This window comes from Falco peregrinus, chromosome 4 (assembly GCF_023634155.1).
Source record: "Falco peregrinus isolate bFalPer1 chromosome 4, bFalPer1.pri, whole genome shotgun sequence".
Lineage (NCBI taxonomy): Eukaryota > Metazoa > Chordata > Aves > Falconiformes > Falconidae > Falco > Falco peregrinus.
Window position 1 is genome coordinate 88530063 of NC_073724.1, and position 27430 is coordinate 88557492.

General features: G+C 44.5%; 1 protein-coding gene and 1 long non-coding RNA gene across 4 annotated transcripts in view; both read left to right on the forward strand.

The window, feature by feature from the left end:
- Positions 1 to 424: 424 nt before the first annotated feature.
- Positions 425 to 7969, forward strand: LOC114010280 (uncharacterized). Its single transcript, XR_003551655.2, has 3 exons — positions 425 to 3423; positions 5865 to 5983; positions 6297 to 7969. It is a non-coding gene; the product is annotated as an uncharacterized LOC114010280 (long non-coding RNA).
- Positions 7970 to 11258: 3289 nt separating this feature from the next.
- DGKH (diacylglycerol kinase eta) overlaps positions 11259 to 27430 on the forward strand; it is a 174179-nt gene continuing 158007 nt past the window's right edge. The window contains exons 1-2 of one of the 3 annotated variants that reach the window (XM_055802293.1): positions 11259 to 11771; positions 18845 to 19024. In XM_055802293.1, the coding sequence (XP_055658268.1) occupies positions 11715 to 11771; positions 18845 to 19024 (237 nt within the window). In that variant the 5' untranslated portion in view covers positions 11259 to 11714. Of the gene's footprint in view, positions 11772 to 18744; positions 19025 to 27430 lie in introns of those variants that run through there. The other 2 variants (XM_055802294.1, XR_008746865.1) reach the window with 2 other exon arrangements.

The following is a 27430-nucleotide window of genomic DNA, read 5'->3' on the forward strand; positions in this document are numbered from 1 at the left end:
ATGAGGATTATAAAAAAATACCAAGTAGCTTCTAATCCGGTGACTAGCAAGTACCTGTAGTTGGAATGAATCAGGAGTTAAAAATAAGCCATAATGAGAGACTGGCTCAGACTGGGCATTTGCACAGCAGGACCATACTGAGTTTGCGAAGCCTGCCTTAATTTTGGCATTTCTTACCTCTGTGACTGCTTCCTTTTGTAGCCTCAACATTCTTTTAAGGCAGTTATTCCACTGTATGCAATGCATAACTCATATTAGGAACTTATGTAGCTTATTTATGGAGGCACAGTCTGTCACTGGAAACATTGAATACCATGTGGGTTAAGGAATGTTAAAGAGGAGTCTCTTGAGGGACACATGGGTGGTATTCCCTGGAAAGCATCCTGAAGTATTTTTAGCCATGTATTTTCTCAATGTGGGATGAAAGTAAGCCAAAAAAAATAGGCAAGATGTATCCTACGTATTGTATATATTAGAGACTCTGCATTCTGAAACTACATGAGAATGGGAGCCCTTGGACCTCCTAGTAAAAGAAGAAAAGGACCATCAGACTTATTGCATATTTTTGTTAAGTGGTGCTTTCAGGGGTCTTCAAAATGATACTCCAAAAACTACCCAGTAATGTGAATTTTGTGCTTTGAGGACTTGGCATGCAACTGTTCTAGCTACATGGAGGTTAATGCCTCTTCATAAAGACTTGAGCCTTTGTGGAGCCACATAATAAAAGCCATGTGAAATTCAGCCGATCAGAAGGTGACACTCCCTTGTCTGGGACCATTCCACACCCTGAAATGTGTTTTTAAAATTCTTTTTCAAAATGTAGAAAATGACATAGAACCTGATCTGGCTTTCACAGGGGCAAGTTCATCTACTGCCATGGAGATCAGTGGTCTCATTGCAGATTTCCACCACAAAGACTGCACTCACTATCTGTCCAGACTTCTTGAAGTCCTTATTTCTCAGGCTTCCTACATTGTAAATACTGATATTGTAATTCCAGACTGTCCAAGACATTCATCCTTAAAAATCAGCCCACTAGAATTCATTCCTATACTGACCATACTGATGTCTGTATTGCTGGCTTTTATGAAATAGTTCCTCCCAAGGTAATTTCAAAGCGTATCTTCGTCACCGTGCCTCCTTCCAGCTTTGAAAAATAATATAATAATTGTGGCCCAACCTCCAACCAACTCACCTGTATGGTTTCTAAAATTGTTCAGCCAGTTGACAGAGAAGTTACTAATCCTTGCAGATCATTCATTTACTATGACTACTACCATCCTTAAAATTAATTGGCATGCCCAGCTCACACAGTACCTTCCCAAACGCCAGAACTCTATGTAGGTCAAACATGAGGGAATTTAACCTCTTCCAAACAACGGTTGACATCTAAAGGGACACAACTTGACTTTGACGCAGGAAGTTCAGAGTAAACCATCCTTACCTCCAGCTATTTTCCTGTAAGTGGTCCTGTTTTGCCTGGAGATTTTTTTCGCTTTTTATTTTTTATTTTTTTTCTTTTCAGGGATCATTGGCAATTTCAAAGGTATCTCAGGGCCTGGCAGTGGATGGAGAGCAGGCACAATGAGATTACTCTTCAGCGTCTCTGTTTTAACTTTCAGTTCAGCTTGGCTCTCAAGCTGTAGTTTGACAATACAGTGAATCTGTTTTGTGGGGTACTTAGCATCGGATCGCAAAGCCACTGTAGTCATAATAATGCAATATACTGGTACAGTCACTCCACTGATTCAGATTTGTTAACAATATATCAAAGAGAGAATTTGCCCTGGCAGATTTAACATAGAAGAAGTATTTTCTGTCTAGGCAGCTCTTAACTTCATGCTGTCTTCCTGCAGCTGGCATAAAATCAACATAAAATTATTAAGTGAATGTAAACACTGTGCTATGTGCTCTGGCTAAACCAACCAAAATGGAATCAGATGCTCTTGCCTGATTTCGATCAAATTTGTACTGTTACATGATGTACAGCCTCACAGAGCTGGTATTAAATGATCACAGAACTGTTGTTTCGGTAGCCTACCAAAGCAACAACTCTGTGGTTAGAAAGTCATAGACATTTCATCTCAGCAACTGCTCTTTGCTTAGAATTACAAACACCCTCATCAGTGGAAGCTGTCATGTCTAATAAATAGACAAATTCAATCATTACCATCTGGGATGTCCTTGGGAGCATAAGATGGAAGATGCAGAAAACGTGCCTCAGCTGTATGATTTTTAATACTCTGGGTTTTATAGTGACCCAGACCTCTTTTAATGACAGAAAAATATTCCTTGGGGGCCAGGATGAGGATATTTGTATGCCCCTATTTGCTCTAATAAAATAGATTTTCCTCTAACCTACAGAAGATGTATTATATTTCCATGTTTATAAACTCAGAAGATTCCCTGGTGATTATCTAGTCAGTAGAGATTACACACTATATATACTATAGAAGATTTTACAGGCATAGAATACTGGTGGTTGATTATTTAGTTCTCTGTAGGTCAAGTCATAAGATAAACCTGAGTCTCAATGAAAACTTCTTTTAAAACAAAACCCAGTCTTTCGTTTAAAAATTTTGAACCACAAACCTTAGTATGTTATTCCAATGATTAATTTATCCTTGCTTCAAAATCTGTCTTTTTTTCCATCCCTAATTTTAAACTTTTAGTAGGTAGAGTTTCTGATCGCTCCTGTATAGAGTGAAGAACCCCCTTGACCTCTTTCCTATTTTGGAACCTCCAAGCTTTAAGTTATCTCTCAAATTCTCTTGTTCATCAGAACAAACTCCTTGAGTCTTTAACTATAAAGAATATTTTGAGGTCTTTCAGGTGCTTTGCAGGCTCTCCCTTGCCCCCTTTCTAAACAATAATCATCTGTCTTGGACTGTGGACAAAGACACCAGGTGCCATACCACAGCTGCATGTAAGTCGGTACCAAGCACAGAGGCAATATCACTCTCACAAGTACCAGAAATTCTTGTAATCATAGATCCAATTCTACTCATAAATCCAATTAACATTTGATTCTGGCTGTAGATCTTACACAGCTGATTAGTCACCATGACCCCTAAGACCTTTTCAAAATCAAGGCATCTCCTAAAGGATCCCTCATAGCGATTAAACGTTTCTTACACACTTTGTTTTTAAGTGCCACAGCTTTGCATTTGGCTGTTTAGAAATATATTTGCTTATGTTTATCTCACTAGCTATTCCAAATAATTTATTTCAATGTTTTGCCCTTTTCGTGATTTACCACCCCCTTGGTCTTCATGACATCTGCAAATATTATCACTTAAAGGCTGCCTGACTCTGATTCTTTCTCTGCTTGTTTCCATGGGATTCAGATGCTTTCATCTTAGAAGCTGCTGCCTAATAAAACTGGTTGACCAGGAACTGCTCAGTCTCTTTTATGTTCATCAGGTTGGTACTTTTCCATTCAAACGACAAACCTTTCCTCCTGGCATAGCTTCACCTGCAGGTCACAAACATGAATAAGTTTCACAGACTTCATGCAGCAAAAAAGGTTGGTTGTAAATTGTATCCCTGTTCCTACACTGTATAAGTGCAAAAAAAACCCATAAAGCAAAAAGCATCTCCAAACTTTGTCCTTAATTTACCCTCCTGCTACTCATCTGCTCAAAAACGTATTTGGTGGTCACCGTTGCCTTGCTCCACCTTTCTTGGCAAGGGAAAAATTAGCTCCTCGGGTATCTCACAGCCCAGCAGATCCGTTCTCAGTGACACAGGCAGAGAGACGGCTCTCCCACCCCACACAGCAGCCCAGCTGTGCCACGATCCCAGCACACCAGGGGGCCAAACGCGCCACCCCCACCCCCCCCACCCCCCACCACCCATGTCCTCAGGGCCGGTGGGACACACCGGCAGGCACACTGCCTCTTCCAGCTGCGGCGAGGGGTTTCCATCACTGTAGGAAAAGGCTCCCTGTGAAGTAAGGTTTTAGAACCAACCAAATTCCCGTCAGTTTGGTCAGTACTAAAATACTAAGGAGGAAGAAGTACACATGCCTGGACAGGCTCTTGTTTGGCAGCAGTAATGCAAATTTGTAAATCCTATTAATAAACTACTTATACCTGTAAGCTGTAGTAGCAATACATACTTGTTCATTACACCTTGTTGTAGGACAAATAATATCGCAATTCAAACTGTGCAAATCTTCAGTATGACAATGAAATTCCTTTCCCTAAAACCAAAGATAAACATTATTCACATGTGGCTGTTGCTGTGAATGACAAGATGACGGTCAACTGCAGAACATATTATTTTTAACATGCGCCTTCAATAAAAGTGTTTATAATACTCACCCCTGTACATTTCAGCTTTATTAATCTAAAATACACAGAAATGTCTCTTTATTTACTTTTTTATTTATATGAACTATACACAGAAATGTCCCTTTTATTCACTTTTTCATTTATCTAAACTAGGCTTGGATGCGTCTAGCCAATGTTAATTTAGAACTCTCCTATACGCTATGGCTATTTCATGGATTAAGGCTCTTTCTTTAGATTAGAAATACAACTTAAATAAGGTTAAAGTAGCAAAAATGTATTTTCTTTTCTGGTAAGTCATGTGTCATCCTCTCTTTATTAAAAACTAAAAATAGCTATGCAAACCATCTGATGGGATCTCTTGAACGGAATGTGGGAACACTATTAGAGCAATGCCAGAATTTCAACTCCACATTAAATAAGTTAACAGACTCTTTGAAAAACTTTGCAGAGCAATTTGTCCCTGAGATAACTGATTTTAAATCACAGGAATTGTAGTAAGAGTTAATTTAATCTTTTTGTATTTGGCTCAATTACTAAAAGCATCAATTTTACTTAATACTGGTATTTATGGAGTTACTGACTTATTTGCTACTGTCAGAGAAACGTATCATCTTAGAAAAGTAAACAGACACATCCTTCATTCTCTGCTGTTTCTCACAGCCACCTCTTTTCCTTCCTTTCATGCTTTCTCTATAGATCAAATATTTCTCTTCTCAAACCTGTCAATTTGCAAGGTTCCCCAGCGAGAGTATATGCTTTCCGTGCGTGCTGGAGGTGAAATAAATGGGACAAACTGTATGCTTAAAAGTAAGCATATATACCTCACTGGCTTGGCCACAAAAATGCTCTGTGGTTTTCAGCACTACATCCACCAACTCTTGTGAAAACTAATTTATTTTTTTTCTATGACAGCAATATTGGGCTCAGTATTCTCTAGCTCATCTTCAGATAAGATCAGGACCATGGCCACAAGTCCATCTTACTTATTCAGGATGATCACATGGCTGTATTTATACTCCCCCACCACTTCATACACATCTTGCCACTTCTTCCTTTCATTTATGCAAGCAATAAAAACTCCACTGGCATAAGTCTGCCTCTCTTTCCTCTACTAAGCAGGAGTTTCTTTTGGAAAAAAGATCTGTTTTAATTTATATTTGAACATGTACCATGATAGACTGCAAGAAAACTGACCAAAATAGGAATTTTACATATTGATTTGCTGTAATTGGAAAGCACCCAAATATGGTGCTTAGTAGAACACATAAGAAGACAAAAGGAACAGCTCCATCTCAGTGCCAAGTTGTTGGGTGGGTTAAATTCTTTCCATTTTCCATAGAAATGTTTTTGCCACCTGTTTTGTCCTTTTTAAGCATCAGGGGGGAGACAAAGCTTTTAACCCCCACTCCAATTTTGCCATTAGAAACCTTAGGCACTTAGGCATTTAAATAAATGTTTACCTTTTTTCCTGATCATTTCAGAAATAATATATTTATTAATTTGTACGTGATTTTAAAGAATCACATTAGTAACCCTTATGCTTACTATTTGTTTCTGTGTCTCTTTTAGAATAAATGTTTGTCAAAAAGTTGCATCTTCAAGGTCTGAATGAATTCAAAGAAGCAGATATTTAAGTTTGTGCCAGGTTTTGCGAAGTCCATAACCGCAAGTGCAAAGCTCCATCAGAGGTATTTGGCTCATATGAAACAATGTGAAGATACATCCTGTGTTTAATCAGTTGAGTTCTTGTATTATGAAATGAAACTTTAAAAAAAGGAGAAAAAGGAGGAACTCAGGAATTACTGATCCATCACATAAACTTCAGTTCTCCCCAAAATAACAATAAAAAAAAGTGCGTGCTTTGAAGGTAACAGGGAGAAGTATAACAAACACAGGTTTTCTGAGGTCAAATAATGTCAAAGAAATTGGGCCTGGGGATGGGGTAGGTGCCTTGTACATTGATTTACTAAAGCTTCTGACACTCATGTGACATTTTCCTAGGAAACCATGTTTCAGCTGAAATATTCCCTGAAGCTCACAGATCCAACGACACACCATTGGGAGGAAGCCCTGCTTCACATACAAGCTGTAAGGATGTTTCAGTATCCTCATTTATGTTCAGGATGGTCAACAAAGGAGCATGTTTGTCACACCTGGACAAACCTAGAGTGATGTTTTTTAAGGTGAGGTCTAAGCTGGAGCAGGGGCACTGCATGTCAAGTGAGGCACAGGCAACACCTTTGGAAGTGTGAGCTGAGAGGTCAGTGATGAGAATGGAACTGGGCTGGTTTAGGGCAGAAATGTGTGACAACAGCCTCCAAACACACCAAAAGTTATCACTGAAAAGGCATGGAATGGATTCTCCATGTTCATGGGGGATAAGATAAAAATTGCAGCATGGCGGATTTAGATCATTCACTAACTACATCCTCGAGGAAGGATATAAAGCCTAGGCCATCAGGGTTTGAACAGACAATGCCTGTTGAGGACAGTTTGGATATGGTTGGTGCTGCCTTGCACCAAGAGGTTGGAATGAATGACTCTTTCCCATGATATTTTTATGAAACCATCCATGGCAAGCGAGAATGCCTTAAATCTGGTTCAGCAATATCCTTAAGTGAATGAATTAGTACATACCCTCAGCCAGTGGCACTGGCAGGGGTCATTAGTGAAGGTCAGCAGCAATTTAAGAAATGGCCACCTGCAGCCATCTGTGCTTTCATGCCATTTTTTCTGCTGGCTTTCAGGGTACCTGTTGCAACTTCAGCCGCAAGTCAGGGTGGCCAAAGGGGTGGGATAACAAACACACGCCACCCAGATGTCTCTGAATGAATTCCAGAAGGGAAAACATACTTCAACCCCATGAGCTCCATGTGCCACTCAGGAGGAGGCATCGAGGTGGCTACCCGTGTCAGCAGAGCAAGCAGGAGATGCTAACACTGCAGGGGGAGAAACTGAGAAAAGCAAATAAAGCTGGTGGGAGGTGCAATGAAGTGGCTGGTAGATTGTCCTTCCACAGCTCTGCTGCTGCTCCAATAAATCATTTATTTCCCAAGGCTTTCTTCTCACTGCAATTTCTTTCTTCCTAAAGCTCTTTGTTTAGAAAATAGACAAATTTCTGCCATCTGCATATATAATTTCCCCCTTATAAAACTCCACAAAGTCCAGGAAACCGGTTAAAAGCATCCTGTCTCTTACAGGTATGCACAGAAGTGGTTATTAGAGTAACCAGAATAAAAATACCAGTGAAGAGAGAATGCACATGGTGAAGTAAGTCTATGAATGAAAATTTGGGCTAAAGACATTTCTCATGTACTACATGTGAGGCAGACCCAAGCGGCAGGCATTGTAAACTGGGTGAAATGCAGTATTTCTGCAATAGTTTGGATGCTTTCACAAACAGAAGGCAGTGGATTTCAAGGCAGTTATCAGGATTTTACATATCATTGTTACTGAAAAAATACACCTTTATTTTTAAAATATTTTTCTTAACTCATTCTGTTACTGCAGTTCTGTCTGAAGGGTTACCAGGTTGAGAAGCATGTGTGTTTTGCTCTGTTTTTAATACATTTATCACTTTAATGACCCACTGTGGGTTATTACTACCTGTCTGTCTGGCAGGAACTACCCAACTACCATGCTGATAAAATCCTACCTTCAAATTTTATGCAAAATTATTTAACAGGGGAAAAAAAAAAAGGGGGGGGGAAAAAAAGGTCAACTGGTATGTTTACAGCAAAGAGAATGAAGAACAACATTTCCTTGAAGAACTTACTCAAATCAGCCTTGCATACAACGTGCCAAGAAAAGAAAGAAGTTTCACGTTAGCATAGATCAATGAAAATTAGTGCATTCTCGTTATGTGATACATGCTGAAGGCAATGTTGGTGGAAAAATACAGAAAAGTGTAAAAAACCTCATTCTTTTAATGTCTTTCTACCTCACATTAGGAAAAAATTAGAAAGTTCCTGCCTGCCCCGCCCCCCCCCAAAGGGAATGGAAATACCTAAAGAGGTGGGGACTCTCTTGTGGATGTCTAAGCACAGCATTGGAAGCAAAATCTTTATGTTTCAGTGTGTCCAATATATCCAAAATATTTTGCTTAAAAAGGCAGGCATGTGTTACTATTTTCAACGCGCTTCATGTAAAAAAAAGTCAATAATGAAACACTGGCTTTGTTGATCCACTTTTCACTGAGTTATTAAGGGCAGGGAACAAGGAGAGACAGAGGGAGATGAGGCATCTTTGAACACAGTAGATAGAGCAGACTACCATGAAATTCAACCCCAAATGTCTAGACTAAGTGGAAAAACTTCAAAAGAATAAAACCCCAAACAATCCCAACAAACAACATTACTTGGAACAAAATCAAAAAATCAGAATGAAATTAAACCAGGGCCCAGGCTGTGTTGGAGATGTTGTGATGCAGTTCGGTAGAGCAGCTAGGAGAATCACAGTCTACTTCCGAGCTGGTTGCGAAGACTTGCCTCCGATGAGCTCTTCTTCCAAGCCAACATCCCCATCTTCTCAAGAGGACAGTTGGTCACTTCTTGTTTTAGCAGGCAGCTCTTCTACCCCTCGCTAACCAAGCTTATCCTTGCCTTGGGCCTGCCTTCAGTTCCCTTGCCCCTCTGTAAATGTGGCAGCATGTCCCTGAACAAAATAAATAAATAAGTTAATAAACCCTGTGATCCTGACATCTCTCCTCAAATTCCATGTCAGCTTGACAGAATTATGGTTTTCAGCAAAATGCTTTGCCCGTGATTTTCAGCCAGTTCAGCCATGCAGCCCAGAGACCTCAGTCTCGGCAGAAATTGTCCTCTTGGGCCTGGTGAGCAGAGCTCACATGCAGGGAAATTGTATGGGGCAGGGCTCCTCAGCAAGGGCTGAAATCTGTCTCCTTCAGAGAAAGAAGTGAAAAACCAGATGTGACATTCAGGAGCCTGGAAGGGCAGGGCTGAAGTTGCATTGCACGGGTTTCATTTAGATCCACCAGGATCAGTGCAGTGGCTGATGTCTGTCCTCCTTATCCAACAAGACCTTGAAATGTACCTTCAACCTAAGTAGGTTGTTGTAATCTTCTGGGGCCTATACTAGCTTTCCACTTAAGGAAAGCAAGCCTTGAACTGCAGGGGATGAAATGAGGTGAATATAATTGCGTTATCTAGTCACAGGTGTAAGATTCAGGCCACATGAAACAGCAAATGGGTCTGAAGGCACAGCAAGAATCTGAATTTCAAGGCAAAAGGGTACATATAGTGCTTCAGCTGAAGTAACTTCAAGTGGCTTAAAGTTCCTGTATACGAGTTTTCAGTTTTTGTGGTTCAGCAAGCAAGGAAATGCAAGGCATTAGCATGACATATATTTCATGGCAGGCCACTTTTGCCACAAAGCCCCATCATGGCCAAGGGTAAAGAGGCCAGATGTCGAGAGGCATAAACAAACCATCATGTGAGATCCTCCAGTGCATCATGAGGAAAGGAGGGGAGCTGACTAATCTTGCCCTGACACTCGTTCTTAGTGTAAAGCCCTTTACAGTATGACATTCCTCAGCAGTACCTCACACTCGGGGCAAAGGGAAGGAGACCAGACATCCTTGGACAACTGTTGCTCACCTTCAGCTTCAGAAAGCTTCCTTCCAAAAAGCAAGATGCTCTAAGTCATCTTGTTTGCTTCCTTCTGAGGTTACACTTACCATCAAAGCAGTTCATCAACAGACCGCTGATAAACTTATTATCAACAAAAATAGTTCCTTTTCTACTGGCAGAAGAAATGCAGCAATTTCAGTTCCTCAAACGAGCTATACCGCTGTGGCACTTCTGCAGGTCTGGCTGAGGGGTCCATCATCTTAACTCAATGCAATTTTTTCTCCAGGCTTAGTTAAATGCACACGGAAGACTTAACCTTTTTTCAGCAACAGTGCTACTTTTTGTAAATTGCTGATGTGTTTTGCAAAAGCTAGAAGTCAGGTGGCAGCGTGCCATTTTTTTGGTATGAAGAAGCTTTAAAACACAAAGAACATGAATACATCTTTAAATAAAACTGTTATAAATAAAAATTAATTTCTTTCTTGTGAAATCCAATTCCTTTTCTGATGTTTGCAGTAACCAAGTAGATGACCCAGGGATTACTTTTTGTAATCAAGCATGATAGCTGCAAATTCAAAAGGGCAGGCTGGAATGAAAAGGAATATAGAAAAACTGGGCTGTACACCATTGTTTTGGATGGTGTCTGAGTTTCATTTTCTCACTCTCTCTAGTCCCACTCTTTCACGTATCCCGCAATTCTGCAGCAACAGGGAGAAACAAATGAGTGAAAGCATTGAGTTTGTAGGATGTAGAAAATGCAGTTGAAGAGTTGTAATGTATCGATTGGTGTTCAAGGGCATGCTGGTAGCCACTAAACTGGGAAGACTGAAGTATGCACACCGTGTATTGATAAAAGGCGTGACGGAGGGCAGAGCAATGCTGCTACCCCCTGGGGCAGACGGGATGGCCCTGGAAATGGAAGGCCCCAGTGCCAGACATGGCCTACTTGCCTGTCCTGTCATTTCCACGGTGTCCCAGCTCCTGCTTCTCTTGAGGTGCCAACGGGACCACCCGGTGCCTCTGGGGGGAGTGGGGAAGAGGCTGCCCAAAGGGTGTTAAACCGTGCGGCACTGCGCGGTCCCAGGCTTCGTGTGGGGGCAGCACCCCGGCCCCGACCGCTCCCAGGGGGCTCGGCTGGGAGCGGCGGGATGCGGGGGCGGCGGGATGCGGGGGGCAGCGCTGCGCGCGCGCTCGCTCGCCCGGGGCGCCCCGGGACACCCAGCCGGGCTCGTGGCGGCCGCAGACCCCGCTCTCCGCCCCCGCTGCAAGCCGCCGTGCCGTGCCGTGCCGTGCCGTGCCGTGCCGTGCCGTGCCGTGCCGTGCCGTGCCGTGCCGTGCCGTGCCGTGCCGTGCCGGGCGGAGGGGAGGCGGCACAGCCCCGGCGGGGCGTCAGCGGCTCCCGGCGCACCAGGGGGACCCCCCGCGCCTCGGGGAGCGCCCTCGCCCGCGGCCCCGCCGCGGCGGCTGCAAACCGCCTCACGCCCCAGGCGATTTGCCCGTGATCCGCTGGGCTTCCCGGGGCGGGTGTGCGGGGAGCCCCCGGCGGCGGCGATGATGTGAGCGGCGCGGCAGCTGCAGGCCGGTTCCCTCGGGAGCCGGGGCTGAGCCCGGTGGCCGTGGGAGGGAGAGGAGCCGGGCGGGGAGGGAGGAGGGGGCCTGGACGGGGCCGGGGGAGAAAAAGGGAGGAGCGGGGCCGGGGTGGGGGGAGAGAGAGCGGCGCGGGGGGAGCGCTGCCAGCCGGAGGAGCGGCAGCGGCGGGAGCAGCCCGGCGTAACCTGCTCCGCCGCCCGCCGGCGCCCTCCCCGCGGAGGCAGGGACCTGCTGCCGGGTGATGGAGGAGCATGGTTACCCTTCCTATAGCGCCCGCAGCCCCGCCTGGGAGGAACTGGTAGGTACATGCGTGCCTCGCAGTTGCACAGGCATTTCCTAGCCTTTTTCCTGCCTGCATTGTTCAGCCGGGGGGTCGGGCTGCCATCCTTATCGCCCCCCCCCCCCCGCTTCCCTTCTTCCGACCCCGCTCTGCGCCAGAGCTCGGACGCCGCTCCCGTCCCCTACCCGCGGGGAGCGGCGGGTGGGAGCCTTTCGCCCCCGCCGTGTCCGGCCGTTTGCTGGCGGGGGGGCGGGGAGTTCATTGCCCCTGCCGAGTTTCACTGCCTGGGCTTAGCACCGAGAGCCTTGCCTCCAACTTTGCCGGGGGGAGTGGTGGGGTGGGGTGGGGGGTGTTGTTTGTTGATACCGTGAAACGTCTTCTCTTAGCACAGCAAAAGCAACGTGTCCAGCGTTGGGAGGCAGTTTCCAGAAAGAGACAATTTTTCTTTTTTCTTTTTTTTTTCTTTTTTTTTTTTTCCCTTCTTCAGTAGCCAGGCTGGGAATCACTCCTGTCAGGATGTCAGAGCGGGCCGGGGCAGGGGTACCCCGCTGCCACCCTGCTTTGCTAGGTGCGGGGAAAGCCTGTGCGCCTCCGCTGCTGCGGAGGGAGGGGGGCGCGCAGACGGGACGGGACGGGACGGGAGGAAAGCTGCGGCGTGGTGGCTTTGCAGTTTGTGTAAGCAACTCGGAGACCCTCCTTCCAGCTGAAGGAAATCATGTCACCGGCATCCTCAGCAGGCGATAAAATCAGATTTCCCTTTTCAGGGCCGTCTGGTCCCACTCTTGGGCTTTGCTCCATTGTGCAAACACACACACACGCACACACCGGGGAGGGAGGGCTAAAAATAGTCTTTGGGTGGCTGCTTGGGAGATTGCAGGCTATCTGGGAGGTCAATGCTAGGCTGTCTCAGGCCCTGAACTTGGTAAGGCGATGTGAAGCGTGGACCCATGCCACTGCCAATCTCCCCTTTGGATGGCTGTACCATATTCTGCTAACTCGTTGCGTTGGTCCAGGGCCCCTGGTTTTCCCTGTAAACCCAGATCTAAAGAGCAGCCGGGGGAGAGCCACACTTTGCCTGGCTTAGTGTGTTCACTGCCAGGAAAGCAGCAGCCCAGCCCTGGAGACACCATGGTGAACTAAATTCACCCCCTTCCCTGTTTGTTTCTGGGAGGGCTACAAATCCTTTTTTACCAGCCTCATTTTTGTTGTGAAGTTGAACATCCCCCTTCACTGCCCTCTGCAGTCCTCAAGCCCTGAAGCTGCTGCCGAAGATGCAGCTGTGATAGGGAAAACAGCTGTATGTGTGTTCCGGTAACATGCAGCTGACACCGAAAGGATCAGGCAAGGGAAACCCGAGATTTTTGCCTGGAGAGATGAAGACATCGTGGGAGGAAGGTGGCAAAGCTGATTCCTGCAAATGCGTTACCCTATTAAACAGTGACATTTAAATTGGCTGCCATCATCCAAAACTCAGCTGAAACTCGGGAGGCAGATGGATTGCAGCCCCTCTGCTTGGAAATGTAGAGTCCTGGCTGAAGCATCCAAACCCATTTCCTTCTGTGTGCAGGGCTCAGATAAACAAGGAGCACATCTTTTTTTTTTCCCCCTCCCCTCCATTTCCCCCTCCCCCAGTAAAGGCCAGGATTTGGGTCATGTTTATCATTTCATTGCTGCATTTGTTAGAGTACATCCATGAATGCAGTTTTAAGGTTAACCACTACACTGATTTTCTTTACAAGGCTCTAATTTCAGCTAAACCACTCAATCCTCTACCAGGTAACCTGCTGGTAAAATACATAGTCTTTATGGCAAAAGCCACGTTGTTCTTCTTTGTATCTGCTTGTAAGCGGGCTTTTTATTATAATGGGGGCAAAGGGAGATCCAGGTGAAGAACTGCATGATGAAGGGGAAAAAAATGTGCCCAGACCTCTCCCTCGCTCTCAAAACACAGAGCAGCAGGATAGGGCAGACAATTTATTGCAGGTTTTGAATCTGTGCAAGTTAATGATCTATGCAAATTGTCAGAAGTCATTGGGAAGTGCTGTTCTGAGAAATAAGCGATGGACATCAAATTGAGCCACAGCTTCTCCTTCGCCTGTCAGGGTTGGACTTGTCTGTGTGCTATTTCAAACTTCTATAAAATCCTTTCCTTAATTCGCAGTTCACTTTTGAATGGAAAACCTCTTCCTGACTCCTGGAAGAGTTGCATTAGACGCTCCATCATGGAGCTAAATAAGAGTAACAGAAAATGTAAGGCTCATCCTGCATTCGTCCAAGAGAGATTTGGTGTCTTTGTACTCAAAATATACATGATGTATGTCTTAAAAAGTTCTAGATCTGACTTTCATGTTTTATGTGAGACCTGAGTCTTAAGGTTACCTTTCCTTTGAAATGCATAGATGGGTCCTAATGCATTTGTAAAGTGACTGTTTTGACAACCTCCGCTGGTTTACACCTTTTCACTCTGAAGCATACTACATGTTTTTGTAACCTACAGGTTACAGGGTTGTCTTGGCTGCTCCCAAAACAGCCACAAGTAACGTAGTTACTCTCTTAAACAGTGGTATGCATATGTTTTGTTATATTTTGGCTTCCCCTTTGGTAAGTAAGGAAGCCAAGAAAGAATAACATTCCTGACTTGATCTGCAGAGGGAGTTCAGACAGGCAGGTCTGAAATTAATTTGCTCAGCGTGGGGAGCCCGGTTAAAAAACTACAGTTATGACTGCCCACCAAAATTAGGAAAGATTCAACAAAATCTTTTAAATGTGATGAATAATGCATTGTTAACCTGATACACATACCACTATTCATCCAGATCCCCTCAGAACAACTTTTGGAGGTGGACAAAGAAAAGTATTACCCTTCAGTTTATATATGCCAAAGTGACCCAGAGAAAAAGAGGTAAATGTGCTTGTTATGAAGGGAATCGGTGTTAGAGCTGGAATCATTTATGTTCCTGGAATCAAACAGTACATTAATCTGCGTTATAAACTATGATCTCCATCACAGCTAGAGTGCGTGTGTATTTGGATTTTTTTCTACATTGCCTATATATTTTAGCAACACATATTCCATTATGGGAACTGGATGTGGTTGAGTTGAAATGTTCTTACAGTGGATATATGTACCCAGCACTTCAGGATTCTTTGAATATAAAGGGCAGATCATCAGCTGATATCAGTTACCGTGGCACAAATTATGTCAGCACAGCTGTTTCGTGTCAGTTGAGCATCTCCCTTTTAATGCCAACCTTTCTTTATGGTTTCCAACAGTTTTCTCTTGCTTCAGTCAGGAAATGTAAGGCAATTACTAAGAAGCTTGAAACTGAGTATGTTAAATGAAAGACATAGTGCATGCAAACATTGTATGTGGTTTTAATGGCTACACATAGCCCCATATTCTTCAAGAGCCTGAATCGCAGAAGTGTAGAGGTACCATTTGTACTGTGGTATTCACAGCTGTGTTCACTGGGCTGAAATGTGCTATTCGGTATTTCTCATATTGAGTCTGACATCGATCACTTGGGAGAATTTTAGCGGTGAGATGAAGGGATGGAAGCCAAGTTGGCAGTCCTTACTGAGGTGAAGTTTCGTGGCTATCTTAGGCAGCTTTACCTGGGTAAAGGCTGGAACTGGACCCTGATTATCTATTAATGCTTCTGAAAAGAAAAGCAAGTGGAAACGCTGAGATTTTTAAAACTGTCTTCGTGCATGGACAACATTTATGTTTGTAGAAACAACCTATGTGAACATGAATGAATAGCTCGGGTACTCTCAACAATTCTTAACATTTCATTGGTTTCTCCTGTTTTAAAGAAACCTCTAAACGTTAGGTGACCACAGGTAGTAGAGCCTGTAATTTCACTGATACCACTACACACTCTGTGGAAACATTGAACTGTACTCGCAGGACATTTTCTATCATTTTCAGATATAGGTTATTACTACTAAAATCCTCACATTAAGTGTCCCGAGAGAATGTTCCTAGTGCTTTCCCCCCCCCTCCCCAGCACCCTGAAATTTGTCAAGATATGATGAAAGAGACTTGCTTGGAAGTGAAAGGCTGGTGCATTCTCTCCTTGTAACCCAGTTTTTGTGTTTGGGCAGTCAGGAGGGAGAAAGATCACAACAGGGCAGCCCACGCGAGGACACAAGATGCCCTCTGCATGGTGCAGAAAGTGTGCAGAAGCTAGGGTTGATAGTTAAGCTCTGAAAGTGAATGGAAGTTGAAGAATTTTGTTTATTGCCCATTTCACCTACAGATAGTCTTTTATCAGCTTTTATGTATTTGAGATGAAATCTAGCAAAGGAAATCTGATGCAGTTTCAAATTACAGATACCTAAGGAGATCTCCAGCTCCCCTGCTGGCATTGCAGTATCCACTGGCTGTCACAGGACCTGTCCTATTTAAAACCTAAATTATTAACTTGTTTCTATTTTTCCATCTAATAATGATGAAAAAAAGTATTTATATCCATTGCTAAACAGGTCAATGTTTTATAAAATTCAAGACAAGTTTTTAAATTAGCTTGCAGCATAACCAATTGTGAAAGCAGTTTGAAAAGAAACCAGATTAGTGTCTTGCTCTGGAAGGTACTGCTGCTGTGTGTTTATTCTTCCAAAACTTCCGTGGAAGGCTGTTTTTGGAAATACACTTTAACCACCTACTGTCTTTAGGATCGAGGCCTAAATATGTAAAGGAACAAGCAACTGGATGATGTTTTGTTAAAAAAAAACCAAACACCCCAAGGTGAAAATCTGGGGTCAACTTCATGATCTCCCCCGAGTTTATCAGATTATAAAGCTGTCTGTGTGTGCCTTTCCCCCTCACTGTCTCATCCTTCTTTTTCAACTGAATTTGGAAAGGTATTCTCGGTGGGTGAAATGTCTTCTTGTAAACAGTTTTGCGTGTAACTTCGCACAGGGTCCTAGCCCTGTGATACAAATACATAGCAGTCACATGCACTGGTATTTTGATGTTTTTCTAGTTTGGGAACAAATCTAACAGTGACTAGTGTTGTTCAGCTAGCGCTGTTTAATTCATTTGAGTTAAATGGAGTTAGTCAGTCTTGCTGGTGTTCTGTTAGCACTAAGCGTTCCTCAAATCACAGCCACAATTACATGTAATACACGTTAGTGTTCGTTTGAAAACTGTCTTCTTGTCCTCTTGCAATGCTCAGTTGTAATTTACATTCAGAAGACTCAAGGACTTGCAGTGAAACACATTCTGGTGTAATGTGCTAGTCCTGAAATTCAGGTGGGGAAGAAAGAGGAAAGAAGAAGGTGGAAAGACCACAAGTATCCATAAAGATTGCTCTTAACCTATCTTTCTTCCTAGCTGTGCCCTAAATTAATTCACTGAGAGCAGCGCATACTTGTGCTTGCCCAAGTTTGATCCCGTGTTTTTTAAAAATGAGAACTCCCTCGCAGGTGAAGAGCGAGACAGTTAAGAATCATCCCTTAGTTTCACAATTAGCTTGTAAGGAAAAGGGACTGTACAAGAACTTCATCTATTTTGAGATATGGTATTAATGGCAGGGTTTAGGCCCTATTATTATTCTAATAGGGAATGTAGGCAATATGATCCAAAATTCCTTTAGAATATAACTTCCTAGAATTTTTGACTTTTTAAATGCAACTTTTGGCAATTTAAAATATATAACTTAATAGAAGTCATCGTACATGGAGGAGGGTAGTAGAAGCACACTTGAAGTACCTGGGGCAGTAACACCAAACTAAAGCACAAGTCTTGCAAGGCTTCATGGAAATACTTCAGTTTCCCCTGCTGTAAATCCCAGTGAAAAATGGGATCCTGTGGATTAGGTGAAATTAAGATTGTGGCAAGGTGCCTGCGCTATAGGATAGGTGGTATGCTATGGGTTTGGTTTGGTTTCTCATTAACTGCTTTGCATTTAGGTACTGCAGCATTACATTAGCATATTAAGAGATATCAGTTCCCTTTCTAGAAATACAAATAGAACTGTGGGAATATAGAAGCCACAGGTATTGATGGCTTTCTTATGTTTAATCGGGTCCACACAGCTAGGAGTTGCGCGTTTTATTTAGCACTGCTGTGATAAAAATGCTTATTTTGAGCACTGGCTACACACACGCCACCGCAGCGTGGAAGCCCCGCGATTCGGAGCGTGTGGTGACATTTCCAGACCGCGGGAGCCGCCAGATCCGGATTGAAAAGGAAAAACCGACCCTTGCTCTCCCCAGAAGCCAAGGCTCCTCTTCCACAAAGCCGAAAGCCAGGAGAATACTGAGGGACTTAAACTAACTGGAGAAAACAACGGGAAAGCCACGTACGCGCTCGTCAAAGCCGCCCGGCGCTTCGAGGCCGAGGGACGCGCGGGGGCCGGCGGCGGGCGCAGGCACGGACCGCGCTGCAGCGGGTGCTGCCCGCCCGGGGCCGAGGGACGCCCGTGCTCCGAGGGGCGGCGACACGCAGCCCCCGCCGTGCGGGGCAGCGCTGGCCGCCGTGCCGCCTCGCCGTGCCCGCCCGAAGCCTGTGCGGCCCGGCCGCCCGCCGCCGCCCCCCCCGGGTGCGCGCCCCCCGCCGCGGCCCCGTGCGGCCGAGGGTGCCGCGCTCCGCCCGTGCCCCGCCCGCCTCCCCCGCCGCGCGGGGCTCCGCTCACGGAGGGCGTCCGGGGAGGCGCGGGCAGGTGCGGGGGGCGGCGGGCCGCTCGCCCCGGCGCTCACCTGCGCGGCCGCTCGGCGCCCCCTGGAGCCGGCGGCCGCTCCCCGGCGGCGGAGGGCGCAGGGGGCCGGGCCCGTCCGCCCCGGCTCCGCCCGCCGGCGGGTGGCGGTGCCCCGGCCCCCTGCAAGCGGCGAGCGGCGGCCGCCGGCCCCGGTCCGGGGCGGCCGCGCGGCCCTTCCCTGCCAGAAGGGGCGGCGGAAGATGGCGGCCGGGCGGCCCGCTCCGCTCCGCCAGCGCCCGCCGCCGTCCCCGCCGCCTCCGTCCCCTCCCCCCCGCGCCGCCTCTTTCCCCACCCTCCCGCACCGCCTCCTCCTCCTCCTCCTCCCCGGGGAGGGGAGCGGCAGCGGCTGCCCTGGCTGAGCCGGGCTCGTGTGCTCTCTCTCGGCAGGAGTCCGGGAAGATGGCCGGGGCCGAGTCGGGGATGAGCGGCGCCGGGGTCCCGCAGCAGCCCCAGCCCCCGGCGGCGGCGGCGGGGCCGGCGGACGAGTCGTCGGACAGCGAAGGGGAGCACGAGGGCCCCCAGAAACTCATCCGGAAAGTGTCCACCTCGGGCCAGATCCGCAGCAAGGTGAGGGGGGCGGGAGCCGCCGAGCCCCGCTGCCTGCGGGGCAAGTTTCCCCGTCTCCGGCCCGGAGCGGGGCCAGCCCGGAGCCGGGGGCGGCCGCTGCATCCCGCCCGCATCCCCGGGAGCAGCGGCGGGGGGGTGGGTGGGTGTTGAGGCAGCTGTGCCTCTTCCTTCCTTCCCTCTCCCCTCCTCCCCGGCCAGCTGTTGCGTCCACATCTGTCCCCGGCTGGCAGGAAGAGCCCCCCGGGGCGGCGGGGCTCCGCGGGGCCGGAGGGGAAGCCGCCTGCCCCGGCAGCCGCCCTGCCCCGCCTGGCGTCCTGGGTGTGGGGGAAGCGGCGGGCAGCCTCCCTCCGGCTCCTCTTCCTCGGCGGCGGGCACGGCTGCCGCGGGGATCCCACCCTGCCTCCCCACAGCGCGGGTGGGCTTCTTCAGCCAGCCCTTCCTCACCCCCCCGCGCCCCGCGAGTCCCGGCGGCGGGGGCCGTACCCGGGCGGAGCGGCGGGCAGGGGCCGGGGTGGCACCGCGGGCGCCCGTGCGGGAGCGGCGGTGCCGCCGAGCGGGGAGGCGCGGGTTCCAGTTTGAGGGGCGCCTCGCGGGCCGGGAGCGAAGTTAGACACGGCCTCGCTCGTGGGGCTGGATGCGTGGAGCAGCTGTCAAACTTTCAGGTTAAGGCAGGTTTGGGGCTGGCTCGGGCGTCCTGGTGGAATTAACTCTTTGATGCATGGTGTATTTGCATCACCTTTTTTTTTTTTTTTTCTCCTGTCCTGTAAAACGAACTTCAACAAGCACACATTTAGAAGTACAAAAATAATGAGACCTCACTTACCTTCTGTGCAGAAGGATCCCACGACGTTTTGCGAAGCGCAGTCTGTGCTCAGTGCTGGGGTCTGTGCAGAACCCACACAGGTGCAGTGATACCAGCTTCAGGGGTTTTGCTGTAAGCATCTGGTTTGAGGGGCAAAGGGACCTCAGGCAGGCCCAGGGGGATCGCACTCACGTTTTGATTTGTACACGGTAGGTCATGTGGTGGTGCCGCCTTTGCAGAGCACCCATTAAAGTTAGTTAAGGAGCTGTTTGTGGAGTCACGCCAGATTGGTGCTCTTCTTCCCTGGAGCTTTCGTTTCACATGCTGCATTCAAAAGGCAGCCACCTTTAAAGAGAAAGCATGGGTTGCTGAACAGCAGCGTTGTCCCATTAGGCAAGGTGGAAAGCAGGTTTTTTCCTGAAACCTCCTAAGCGCAGCATGTCATCCCATTTTACTGCTAAATGTTAATCTTGCCTTTGCAGATGTTAGGCCTGGCTGAAATGTTACTACAGTAAATAATATACAACGATTGCATCATGTTGAAAACACAGTCCTACACAAACTTGCAGCTTTAACACCACTTCTGTGTGGCTGTCTTCAGAATGTTTTGAAAGTGACAGAACACGCTGCTTTATTAGCTGTAGTGTTAAGTGTATTTGGAGGGTTTGCAGTCATAGAGGTTGACACTTGCATAAGGAAAACGTGGATTATGAACATTGTTGAAACAGGTTTGTGAGCATGAGATCCCAGCCAATTCTAACCAACTGTTACTGGTTGGTGGGATGTTCTGTATCTGAGGGCTGTGAATCTCCTGAAGCTCCAGGACAAATCTACAAGTGATGCTTTTGCTTATCTTAGTTTTTGTCTCAATTCTATTTATGTGAATCATACATACATATGTACGTGAGAAACTGACTTTTGACATAATTGGTGTCATGACATGTTGCTGTACTGGTTGCAATTTACAATAATATGCAACCCAGAATATAAACATCTTTCTTTCCATTTAATTAAATGTGATATATCTTTGTTAAAGATGAGATCCATGTTAAATAATTCAGTAGCACTTTATTTTATAACTCATGATGCATTATTTAAAAGTAGATATATTTAGACAGACAACTCCCATTTAGTTTAAGGGTGTTGTATGTTTGCTGTTGTAGTAGTTGGTGATCAGTGGTTACATGAAACCACTAGAGCAAGGAACATCAGGGAGCTGCTCTTTTACCCAGCTAGTCCCTTTCATTCAAATTAGATTTGTTAAGCTTCACTTACTTGGTGAATGTGTTTGTAAGCTAAGGTTTTAATTAGATGCATTGGGTTTGTCTTACAGCTAAGAATAGACTTTTGCAAGAACCCGAAACATGTATATTACATTTATCATTGATGCTTGCAGCCTGTTTAATGCTGTGCTGTTTTTCTCTGGAGGTTGCTTATATACTTACTTGAAGCATTTCAGCAACGTGGTATTGATTCCTTAGCTCAGAAATATACCCAAAAGTGTCTGCTGGTAATTGCTTTTATTTTACTTAAGGAAGATGTTATTTTTAGATGTTTTGGTACAGTTGATCATTTGTGAAAGCTACCATATGGTGGTACTGTGCAGATAGAATCATTCAGGAGTGGATATTTTTTTTTTAACGTGTGTATAATAAGATTTAGCAGATGCACGTAGAAAAGCAAATCCCTTTTGCTAGCACAAACATAAGTAAAGATTTCTAACACCTGTAGTGTTCAAAGGGAGTTTTTAAGCTTTGGCCTCTTCTTCCTCAATAAAAACAATTAATTATTTGGCTGAGGGCAGATGGGGGTGAAAAGGAAAGAATAAAAATGGAAGAATACTATATTGGCAGATGTAATTACACTGAAGTTCACTGCTTGTTTGTGATATGCTAATCATATGCTCATAGTTTTACTTAGAAGTCTGTTGTCCGGTTTTAGCGTAGCTTGCCCACATTGAATAGCAACTTCCTCTGCAAACTGCTCACTTGTTTTCAGTGGAACTACTTCACTTTTACAGTAAATAGTTATGAGAAACGGATGGGTGATAGGGCTGGACATTTATGTAACTTATATTATGGGTGTATTTTTAGTTCATGCATATGTATTCTTCACATTTTTAGAATGCTTCAAAGGCATGTCTTTGTCAAAATATGGCTATTACTACTTTCCCTAAACAGAAAACTTGCAGATCAACATGTTTTGGTGTCTGCAAACCTGAGGAGGGTTAGATCAAGTTGTGGTGCAGAGGACTAACCTATTCTTTGGGCCAAGACCTTGTTTGTACCTTGGAACTGTTTGCTCAAGCCCTATACTTAATTACGGAGCAACACTGTAGCTGTAGGTGTCTTTAGGCGAGTTGGGATCAAAGCTAATTAGCACTTTTGTAGAGATTAAAGCCAGCATCTTTAAACCTCATCCTGGAAGCTGTTGCAGCTGTGGAGCTTGTATGTGTTCCCTGGAGGAAATGCAAGGGAATAACCAGGTGTTGGGTACCTTGTGAAGTTCAAGCCGTTTTGAGCTGAAATCCCCAATGGAGAGCACTGGAAGTTCTTGACTTTGTGATGTCTACCCACCATTCCCCCTACTCTGGGAGACCTGAATATTTGGTACATAAAAACTGGCTTGGTAAAAAAAACCCGTTTTTGGAATATACATTTTGTTTTCACGAGGACTTTGGAAAACTGTAGTCAGGCGGTTTTGAAGCAGTGTATGTGATGATGTACAAACAGTGTTATACTGAAGATTAAAGTCGTGGAAAGTTCTCCATGCATCTGCGTTAAACTTTGTTTCTTAGCTTTTAAAGATGCTGGTTAAGACAGGCAGCGTTGGTGCCTTCCTTAAATGAAACAGATGACTTCAGTTCTTGGGGCTGCAGACCGAAAACTCTGCCTGTCGGCAGCTGGCTTGTAGTTACTTTAAAGTTAATCCCTGTAGTGCAAAGTACATTCCTTAAAAAGATGGTCCTGCTTCAGTTCTTTATAGCTGGAACCTGTCAAGAAGGGAAGGTTCAAACTAGAGCTGGCACTTTTTGAATTCTGCTCATTTAGGGATGAGTGCAAGATTAATAAATGAAATAGTCCCTGGGTACTTGGGAGACAGATGAGCACAGTTATAGTTCCTACTCTTGTCTTGAGTACTCTCTGCTAAAAAGTGGATATGAAGAATTGCACTTTCCTCGCTGACCTGGCTTCCTACTTTAATGGGTCCATGTGCAGTTAATGGGAAAGCTCTGCTGGATACATGTTTTGCTCTCAAATCTATGACTGGGTATCTGGCCTGTGTTTATTTTTGGATGAAGCAGACTTTCTGGAGCAGAAAGTATAAATCAGGAAATGCAAGACAATTCGGTGCATTGAGTGAGATAAATACACTTGTAATGTATCTGTGAAAATGCTTTCTTCCTCTCCTTCAACCCCAGTGGTTTTTGTTAATAATGAAATTGCTGCAATGTGGGAGATGTTCAGAAACATGAGTGTGTTAGAATTAGTGAAGATGATACAGTGTTGTTTAGTTAAATGGCAAGGCTTGCTACAAGAATTGTCTTATCTGAGGTCTTAATATATTTTTTAGAGATCTTAAATCATTATGGAGTAATAAAAGTAAATTAATTAAATTCCCCACTGTGTTTTTATTGGCCTTAGTGGATAATACCAGCCATTTAGGAACTGAGCCTTCAGAAAGTTTCTAACCTCTTCCATATGCTGACATTTGACAGTGCCAAGTCCCAGTAGTCACTTCCTGTTTGTTTCTGGTATACATTTCTCTGCGATTACCATAGCTTGTTAATTCACCTAAATGTAAAGTGCTGTGGTTGATACTGTCATTAAATGTCATGAAAATAGTTCTCTGCAATGTGATCTGCTTTGTCTAGCTTTGATAGCTCTGATTTACTCAGCTAAACAGTGGTTGATTCCTTTCTGGTTAAGGCAGCATGATCTTTATGCACCAGAAGTTGTTAGGAAAATGCCATGGTAGCAAAGTTAACCCTAATGGGGATCTTTTATGTGCATGAAGATTGTCTGAATCTGCATAGTTTCAAAATGCCTTGTAATCTGCAATATAGTCAGCAAATGCAGTAACACGTAGAGCATCACTAAACTTTTATCGTTGTGTTTACACAGCGTGGGGCAGAAGTGACCAAGTGCATAGAAATCATCCTCAAGTTCTTGGCATCTGGCAGTGTCCACAGAAGAGTCTGAAGGGTGCTGTAGGGTATCTGTCAGCATGATTTGTATTTTTTATCATTTTCACTCTGCAATTAAATTAGTTGTACTGTATATCCATCCTTAGTATAATTTTCACCCATTTTTTTTTTTTTTTCACAACCATTTTAAAATCTGGCAGATTTGATTCCCTCTCCACATGCTGGGGACTTCAACCTACTTTTCAAGTGAAATATGGAGAACGAGTTCATCAGTGTATGTTCCTGATACATGGAGACACACATACTTAGGCACAGAACAATATTTTTAAAGTTTTGTATACATACTGTCCAGTTCTAGAGTACGCCTGGATGAAGCAAAACAGTTTTTAGCATGAAATGCTGTGCAGTATTTGTTGCTTGTCATACTTGCTGTATCTTTGCATAAGCTTTCAAAAAAAAAGTCCACTAATGGAAAACTTCAGCCAAAGATATGATAGTTTGGGGAAGTTAAAAATGACTGAACACGCTATGTAGAAGCGAGCAGGGTTAGAATGGAAAGAGTTACACTATTTAAGGCACAGTGGCCGTTACCACTCCAAATTCTAACACGTTTGTATAAAACCAAAATGAAATCTGCTAAGGCATTTTAGTGATGCATGTATTGGCAAAGCTTAAATTGCTAAGTATGAGAAAGGAGGAACGTGTAATGTTTTTTAGTAGATATTTGCAAGCAGGTTGCCAAAGAAAACATTGCTTTTGGTAGTCGTTTTTTTTCTTCTTTTCTTTCTAGAATCTATAGATGTTTAATACTATTGAAAAATAGCATGAATTATACTTCTTTTTTCTCCCCCCAGCCAGCTGGTGAGCTGTGAGTGTGAAAAAAGTTAATCACACTTTCATCTTTAATATAAGAGTTTTTGACTGTTTTATTCCAAGGAGGTGGGGAATGCTTTTCTGCCAAAAAGATCAGGTGAAACACATTGAGCTTATTGTGTAGTTCAGAGAGAATTTCTGTTTTTAAAGCAGCACAAGAAGAGACTAATTCAAGAATAAATGACAACTGGGAATCCCTTTCTGAGATGTCTTGTGTACTTCATGCATACAGTCATGAAGACGTGTAACAGCCATGCCAGAGCTCAAGAAAGGACTATTCTATACCTGGGTCTTTCTCGATGTCAGGCTGTACAGATAATTTGTGGACATTTTGAATTGTTTCCAGCAGTTACATCAGAATTCAATATACAAGAGTGCTGTATGACTGCTGTATAACTACTGTATATATATATATATAGTGTGTATATATATTATATATAGTTATATAACTAGCTGGACTAGTGAAGTTATTTTGGGTATCTGTAGCAGAATACATAGAATTACAGTGATTTTTGTAGTTGAGGGTAGTGATCAAAAGAATAGTATGTCTATGAAAAAGCCTTTATCTGAAGGTAAGTATTGAATCCTCTTGACTAACTGAAGATGATGAAAGGCAGCTTAGACTAATGTTCTTGCTCTGGAAAGCTCCAGAAGGCTAATGTTTGTTGTTTTTTTGGTTTTGTTTTTTTTGTTTTTTTTTAAAGAATGTTACTCTAATTTTCTTTGACCATTCATGTTTCTGGTAAGGGATCTATAGAACAACATGCATTGTCTGGAGACTTCAAAATCTGAGCACAGCAAGAAGGTAATTTGTGTTTGTGTGCGTATTCATTGAAGCTTAGAACACAGAGTTTTGGGTATAAAAGAATGCTTCTGTTGTCATTCTGATGTTTTGGACGTTTTCCTTTGATAGGGATCATTAAGACATAGTTCAGTGTCTTGTGCAAGTAGTTAAGTAGCTCACTTGCAGAGGAACCATGAGACCAATGTTTTGTTCTGGTTGGCCATTAAGTTTTTGAGAATCTTTATAGTTATTCGTAGCGTAGCTGCATGTGATGTTATGAAGTTATGGACAACATGGCTAGCTTTGTTAATTTTTTTTCAGTTTGATACTTTAGTACTTGGACTTTGTCTTTTATGAAGAGAGAGAACTCTTTCTTTCACCTTTGTATTTGCTGCTGCCTGATATTACTGTTTTATCCTTTACCCTCCTGCCTCCAAAAAGTCAGTTGTGTTCTCCAAAATCTTCTTTTAAAAACCTAAGAACAGGCTACTAAATAACAGTGTGGTAACCATAGCTCTATTATGCTAAGTCCGTAACATAGATTGTCCGCATTGTAATAGAAAGAAACCTCATTCTTTTCTAATGTAAACATTGCATTTATCACAGCAAACAAGATTAACACTGACCCCAAATAAATATTATTTAATTGATATGCTAAAATAAGACCACTGCATTAGATGCTATTTAAAATAAGAGATTTATTCTAGTAAAACATTTAAGCATGTACTGAAACACTTCAGTTGTCCTGTACACTTTTATATGATTAATTACTTCTTAAAATTAAGCCGATGCGTAAGTGCTTGTTGGATGTAGGCCATAAAAATTTTGTACGTGAAGTCAGAACATAGTTGACTTATAAAACTTTTACCATGTAGGAATTACCCTGATATATTGCACAATTAGGAAGAAAGAGCAATTTTTTTTTTTTCCCCCAGCTAAGTTTTTCATTTGACTAATGTTCCTATTTAGGAATATTTCACCGCTTAGATACTGAAAACACGATAACAAAAAACCTGAGTTGTACTCCTGGGAGAGTTAACGTTTTTGTAATGAATTCAGCAAGGTTTTATACTTGATGATAATTTGTTTGTTTATTAGATGGGCGGTGTGAGATTTATGATGATCTGGACAATTAATTTCCTTGCCTTTAAACGTTCGGGGTTTGCAAACGATGTGAGATCGTGCTACTTTATTGTCACTTAGCAACCTTAATAGGATTTTGAAGCTGAGTTGTAGCTTGTGGGTGGTGAGTCTCGGTATGTATTTGCCGGGTGGGAAGCAACATGAGCCCCTCTGCGGGCAGCCGCCAGGAGGATGTGTGTCCAGCCCATGCCAGGGTCTTTCCGGATGTGCTCGCTGAGGAGAGCTGGGGTTTTTTTGCACTTCTGGCATAGTTTCATGCTGGGAAGGTCTGCTGAGGTTTTTCGTGCCTGTGGAGATTTAAGCGGATCTAAAGGGCTGTCATGCTGCTTTGGTCAGTTATGTCCTGTTGTGTGGTTGCTTAAATTTAGCAACCGAGTTTGACTGCCTTCAGTTTGACAGCTGGCAGTCCTTATTGGCACTGTGATGCTCTGGAGTGGAAGGGAGGTTGGTGTCTTCCCAGCTCTCCGTGAGGAGGGTGGCTTGCTCTGGTTCAGTTAGGGGTGTCGGAAAGCATCAGTCCTGGGCGCAGGTCAGGCAGAGACTTCTTGCCTCACTGTGCATGCTCTCTGTTGATCGTGAGGATGGGCACATACTTCTGTGTTTGTTTTAATGCTCCCATAGAGACATCTTGCTTCTTGTTCTCTCCTTCCTTTCCTG